Here is a 7,416-nt window from a genome sequence, read left to right as displayed (position 1 = left end):
CTTCCGATTGAATTTGACGCTGTGCACACTTGAGAAACTATGTATTATTCTGCAGTTTATTTTTCAATTTAGACCCTGTTTGGATAAATAGTTTATTTAAGTACTTATAGCATAAGTGTAAGTGCTTATACATAAGCTATTTTGTAACAAAATATAAAATAAAGTCAAACTATTTTCATATGAGTTAGTCTTGAGAACTTATGGAAATTAGCTGAAAACAGTTTATGAACATGTCATAAGCTGCTTCTATAAGCTTTTCCAAAATGTTTCACAATTGCTTATATTAATAGATAAGTTCAAATTTGCCAATCCAAACAAGCCCTTAATCGTGGAGTGTTTCATATGAGGCTAAAATACATGTACATGCATGATTGCATAAAATTTCGGTGTAGATTATGTGGTTAAGTGATAATGTTTGCGTTTTTGTGACTTTAATGTGTCATAGGTTGTGCTGTTCACATAAAAATTTCTGGAAACAATGAGGCGGCAAGGGCAGTATGGTGATGCGTCTGCCAATAGTTATGGAGCTTCCCAGATGCATCATCATCATATGGTTGGTCAAAGGGTGGAACCTAAGTCTGGTAACTTTGAAGGACGGCTAGAGGCCTTCACTCCGGAAAGAGAGAATCCCTATTCGAATTTGAAGCCAGAGGGTCAGTGGAGATGGGAATTGGATGAATCCAAGATGTCTAATTCAATGACATCTCACATGTTTAATGAAGGCAAGTGTTATTCATTGTCTCCTCATGCTTGCTTGTGAATCCTTTTGTTAAAGGATCTATTATACTTAGTATTGTCAAATAGTGGTCATTGCGGCGCTATAGCATTGTAGTATAGCAGAATTGGAACAAACCACTATTTTTCTGTGTTCCGTAGTTGACAACTCCGATAAACCTAGACAAGAACTACATATGGATTAGGCAAAGTCGATCATTACATTTGATACTCAAAGACCTCTGACGTGATTGACACATTGTGGTTTGTGAAGTTCTAACTTGTAAATCATGTTACATTTTACAGTTTCTCATAATTAAAAATTTATATTTTTTGTGAATCCATTTTATATCTACAAAAGCATTGACTAGTCCGTGAGTTATTTAAGTTCATCTGTGCCAAGGTTAATAGATACAATAGTTTTTTAATGAAATAGACTGAAATGTTGATTCAAATTCTGCTTGATAGGGGTAGTTTTCACTACAATGAAATATACAGACTTGAGCAGTGTGTGTATGATATATTATACTGCTTTTTATGTTGTTGCTAGAAGTTAAACACATGATAAATTCTACTATGAAAAAAATAACTCACTACATGTGTGCCTCGTAGCAATTATGTTAGGAAGTCCTTTGCGTAACAGATCATTGATGGTATCATGTGACTTGATTTGATTCAGCAGCTTAATTCATTTAAATGTTTCCCTTTCAAATTTGTTGGTAAATGTGTGGTGTTATTATTATTATCATTCACATTCCTGGTCTTCTTTGTAACCCTAGCTGTCAAAGCTTCTTATTTTTCAGTCATTGCACTTATAAGCAGTTCATGATTTATATAAGATGAATAAAGCTCTTATAAGATGAGTATTTTATGTTGTTAAACTATAATATACTTGTTCAGCAAACATTTCCATATTTACCTAAACTATCATACTTTTTAATTGTTAGAACATTAGCTACCGTGTTTAAGTTGCTTAGTTACAAATTTGCTATTTATATAATGAAAATGGTTTTCAGTTTCTGAAACTTAAGGAAACATTGCATGTTCAGGTCAAGGGGGTGATGCTTCGAGGTCCTATTTTCAAGGACAGAGGCCTGATCCTAAATTGGCTTTGCAGAGTCGGAGTAACAGTGATTCCAGATCTCAGGCCCATGAAGAAGATATGGATGTTAGATATGAAAGAAATCATTTATCACAAACTTTTGAAGGTCTTGAGCAGAATTTTCATGATGACATTATTAAAATGACTAAAGAACAGCAGGATGTTGAAGATGCAGAACATGCCCGACACAGAGAGGTTAGTGTTAAATATTATTAGTATTATTTTTCACTTGGTTCTTTATAAATTCAAAATCTGCTACACATTTGTCAACTTTTATTTCTTATTTTTCTTTCTCTTTCATAATAGTCATGCAACACTTTCGATGGATTGAGTCTAGATCCTGCAAGAGCCATCGAAGGTCTAGACTGCTTTTGCAGTTATTTAGTTTTATAAACAAATGGTCAGCTTTAATAGAATGAATAATGTTTTATGGTTCAATTAAATAACTGTTTTCCAGGTTATGAAACTTATTCCTAATTTCATATTAAAAACATGTGCTGCGTTCATTGGATGACTTGTCTTAGCTATGACATGCATGCTGATTGCCTGGTAGAGATGTTTCAAGATTTTTTTAATGCTAGTTCACCTTAACTAGATTCTTTGACCCGTGAAGGGTCTTACTTTGTTAGAGGCCATTGTTGCATACATTTTTCTGCTTTCGTATTGTCAATAATGTCTATTGAACTTAAGACAATTTCCTTTATTAAAGTCATAATGTAATGATCCAAAATTTAAGGCTTTTTTTTGCAAAGGCAGACCCAAACAATAAAGTGAAAGGAAAAAAAAAGAGAGAACGCATGTTTTCTCAATCCTCTTTTCTTGGATCTTCTGTAAGAGTAAAGTGACACTTGCTTCTCTCTAAGATTTGGTTCCTCTTTGGTATAATGCATTTTGGGATTTCTTGAGTGGATTGCTTGTTTTAAAGATAAGTGTAGCTAATTAAGATGATATATGCTGTTAAAGAAAGAAGTATCAGGTACAGGTCCTCCTGCAGAATCCTCCATTGGCATGGATTGGACTGCATCCCAGCAGTGCAAGCTTATCAATGGACTTCTGAGGACATTCACAGTAAAACTTCTGAATGAAAAAATTGTTTGTATTGGCTAGTTTCCATGATAGTCAATAAACTTGAAGTGATTATGCAAGCAAAGTTGCTTCTTTTTTCATTGTTTAAAGGATAAACTGACTTCGGATGTTGTCCGATCTTGATACTTTTAGTTGGGTATGTCATATGTCAGCTGAATGTTAGCACTGAGTCTAGTTCCGCAGTCTGCATCTTTCCTTGATCAAAATAAATCTTATTCATGTTGAAACTAGATATTTTTATGCATTCTCTGCACCTATATTTCTCAATTTATAGCTTTAACGAGTTCCACTGTGTTTTTCCTTGTCAGAAAATAAATGCAATCAATAGTCAGTATGAAGAAAAACTGGAAGCACTCCGCGCACGGCATGAAAGCCGTAGAGCTGAATTTCTTCAAAGGGAGTCGCGTGCAAGACAACAGAAGTATGAGCAAATAATTCGGGATCCTTACTCCAGTAGTGGCACGGCACCCAAAGACCCTCATGCTCACACCAATGTTCCTGCTTCAGCTTCTGGTGGTGAACCCCAACGAGGCTATTCGGCCGATCACTTTGATCCCTACAGAGAGCGATCTCGATTTCTTGGAAATGCAAGAGATCAAGGATTTGAACCTAGAGGTCCATATCCTGGGGGCCGTGTTTATGACACTGGTTCGCGCTACTACAACTGAGTTTTGACTAAAAGTTCACCTCCCAGGTTGGGTTTGTACTGAGTGCAATTTAAATTGCATATATTGACATCAATTCAGTTGGATGTAGGATCGGTGGGATGTTTGGTTGAACCGGATCCTCTCCATTTTCTCAAGAAATTGACATATAATTTAAAATCACTGTGGCTGAGATTTACTTTACTTTTAAATTGATTGATCTATATTTTCTTAAAAAACACTTCAGATGAAGAACTATCGCGCACCATTCTACACACAAGCTCCTTGTTGCCACTAAACTATTGACTCCGCCATCACTCCACACAGCACTTTTGTCACATGTGATCCTTCAATTCTGAAATAGTGAGAAATGGACAAAAACAATAGCATTTTGACATTTCTCATCCATGTTACAGAATACTTCGAAAACTTACCAAATCAATACATTTGAAGAAAAGGAATGGCATATTTAATGTCAAAATTTCACCAGTCCCACTATAATTCTATGCTCAACAGTCAAAACAAGCACACAATTGCTTCACTATAATTTGAAAAGAAAAGCATTAATTCAAACCAGATGAATTTTACCTAAAATGGTGTTACTCAACAGGTATTATTTCAATTGGGAAAAGTTGAGAATAAACAGCATTCCGAGCATAGTTCAAGTAATAAACAAAATTCATATAGAAATTTAAACAAAATTATACTACACCTAAAATTTGAAATTAGATGCTATCTCTTATGGATTGATCTAATGCTAAAAAAAAGGTTTGTTCAAATTTTGCTAGTGCCATTAAAAGAAGATAAATACAAATCTATTTAGATTGAATATCATTCTTTCACCTTAAATTTTATAATTTAAAAAAAAAATCCAACAAATACCTGAAAATAATGTTAAAAATTCAAATATAAAAAATATATTTCTTAAAATATATTAAAAAAATACAAATTTTATCCTTTTAACTCAATTAAAAAATTGTCCTTGAAACACCCGTTAAAAATATATACCTTTTGCTTATAGTTATCAAAGTGAAGGTTTTGTCCATTACTAAAATTACATTTGGCATATCTGTGGTTGATTAATCCTGGTCCACCGAAGGATCTTACATATATTTGGAGGTAAAGGTGATGGCACTTCTCGTAAATGGCAAGTCTGTAAGTGACATGACACTCCAAATAGTTTCAGAGAGACATCCATTTATTTATTTATTTATTGTTTTCTGCAGCCAAAAGATAAAAGCCAAGTCCCTTTCATTTTTTCTTTATTTTTATTTTTATTTTAAACAAGACCAACTTTCTCAGAGAGGCACACATGGATTGGATCCCAATTAACCCCACCAACTTGTTTGATTTGACCTTTCAGATTCTCTATGTTTAACTTCTTCCTTTCAGACAAACTCATCTTATGACCTCTACCTCTTCCAAAATTCATCATTTGCCCATGATCTTCATATTATATAATTTAATATCGTGAATTAGATATATACCATTAGGTTCAAAATACTTTTTTTTTTAAATAAAAAAAATATTAATATAAATTAAATCGATCGAGAAACAATACATTCAAAGTCATTAAAATTTAAAATAATGAATGAGCGGACAAATTCAATACATCAATATTAATAGTTTATAAATGGTAAAATATATACAAATGTGATAAAACCTTTAAATATGACAAAATTGAAATGGTGTCTAGAATACCTGTATCTTTGAAGTTATAATATTGATGACGTCAAATGAACATCACAACTAGACGACAACATAAACAAAAACAACACCTTACTAAGACGACAACATAAAGAAAAAAATTAAATATGTGTAAAAATATCTTATTTAGATTTTAAAAAAACAATTTAGAAAGGTATTTCTAGACCAGAAATTAACCCTAAACCACCTATCTTCCGTGAAAAAAGAGGATTGCTTAATTAAAAGATAAATATTTGTTTCAATAGTAGTATGTCTCTTAGATATCTTTTAAATAAAAACTTGATGAAAATTATAATATAATAATTAATTTAATATACAAATTATACACAAGATAAATATTTATCACTAATCAACCAGTTAAAAAATCATTTTTCACGAATAAATGAATTAGCTATACAACATATTGGAGTAATATTGTATCTTTTTTATATATTTTTTTTATCTAAAAGAATATTAATAATATGTCAAAAATTTGAATGAAAAATATAAGGTAAGAATAATTATTATGATAAAAAGTGGCTGAAGGGACTATAAGTGTAATGTGTCTCATAAGTTAGTTTCTAGATTTAATATTTTGAGTGATGTAATTTTGTTTAGTTTACATGGTGTTTGTGTATACGTTGTCGATTCATTCTCTAGCTCTTGCATATATACTACTTGATCAAAAAAAAAAAATCATGAAAAAGATAGTTTTATCATGCATAAGTGTTATTACATGTTGTTTTAGCATGCATACACTTTCTAGCATGATTTAAAACACTTCAAAAACCTTTTTTAAGTGACTTTTATCTCTATGAATCAACTTACCAACTTATGATTCGATTTATGAACTTCAAGTACTCAATTTTTGAAATCCTAGGATGGTAAATTGACTAATCTCTCATGTGAATTAGCTTACCAATAAGACATAAGATTTTGTGAGACGACTTACCCCTGTGTGAATTGACTAACACATCTTCATATTTTAAAATTGATTTTTTAAATATGTGTAAGTTAACTTACAGGAGGTGTGAATCGACTTACCAAATCTGCAGTCTTGAAATTTGAAAGTTTTAAAGTTGTCATGATTGTTACAAAGTGGTTATTTCTCATAGAAAACAATTTTCATTGGCCTAACTTTTTCATGCATCATATAAAAGATTTTCTATTCATTTATAAACACAAGAATGCTTTCACTCATTCTTCATGCTCAAGCATTCAAGATTATACCATTGATTGAAAAAAATTTCTTGATCAATTTAGGTGCGCAATCAAGTTTTGAAGCGAATCATCAAGGGGATATCAGTGGATTATGTGTCGATGACTAAAGAAAGTGATCTTGAAGGGTTTCCTACAGAGGATTCTCTAGGTGTCTATCTTGCAACAGTGAAGTGTGGTCTTCATCTTGAAGATAGGTGTGTGTGTTGAGACAAACTCTATATTTAAAGTTTCGATGAAAATAAACAAAGGTTAATTAAGAAAATTAATTATGATTCTAAAATGTTATGTTAATTTAACATTTGTTTTTGAGTGGATTTAATTAAGAACAGAATCAAGCAAATCAAGAAAAGACAGCAACAAGATCATTCTGCATCATAACAGAGAATGATCTCCAGCTTCAACAACTGTCCATCACAGCATATTGGTCAAACTTTTCTATCTCTTTGACAAAAAGTTTGCCTTGAAAATTATTCATATATAATCAGTACATGGCAAGGAACAAGTAGGATTCATCCAAACTCAAAAAAGCTATTTGGTCTCAAAGATCAAAGGACTCAAAGACAGACAAAAGTCATGACAGTTTGCAAACTCCAAAAATCAAGTGCCAAGAAAGTTTGATCAAACTGGACATATGACAAGACAATTACAAAGGAAATCCAGAACGTTTAAAATGGGAACTCCAGAATGATTATTGAAGCTCAAGAAAGTTCAAACTGACAAACCAAGAACGTTAATCATTCTCCGTTTTCTGCACAATAACAGCAACTCTGTTTCTTCTTTGATTTGATCTGTAATTCATCTCCAACATTCTCAAGCTACACTCAAGACTCAAGACAGATAATGTACCATCCAAGATCAATAAAGAAACGTCAAGAGTATTTTCTAAAAAGGACAGAATTGCTTTAAATGCTAAACCAATAAAGTAAAAAAGCTATTTCAAAGAAGGATTATTTTTATTCTGAA

General features: G+C 32.0%; 1 protein-coding gene across 1 annotated transcript in view; it reads left to right on the top strand.

Annotated features, from left to right (window-relative positions):
* The window catches only part of LOC101511906 (uncharacterized), a 4,057-nt gene extending 299 nt beyond the window's left edge, over positions 1-3,758 (top strand). Inside the window, exons 2-4 of the mRNA XM_004506186.4 lie at positions 446-722; positions 1,764-2,011; positions 3,211-3,758. Coding sequence (XP_004506243.1) covers positions 479-722; positions 1,764-2,011; positions 3,211-3,570 — 852 coding nt within the window. The 5' untranslated portion in view covers positions 446-478 and the 3' untranslated portion in view covers positions 3,571-3,758. The remainder of the gene's footprint in view (positions 1-445; positions 723-1,763; positions 2,012-3,210) is intronic.
* Positions 3,759-7,416: the final 3,658 nt, after the last annotated feature.

The sequence above is a fragment of the Cicer arietinum genome, chromosome 6 (assembly GCF_000331145.2).
Source record: "Cicer arietinum cultivar CDC Frontier isolate Library 1 chromosome 6, Cicar.CDCFrontier_v2.0, whole genome shotgun sequence".
Taxonomy (NCBI): Eukaryota; Viridiplantae; Streptophyta; class Magnoliopsida; order Fabales; family Fabaceae; genus Cicer; species Cicer arietinum.
The sequence above is the reverse complement of the archived record's forward strand: the minus strand, read 5'-3'. Positions and strand labels throughout refer to the sequence as shown.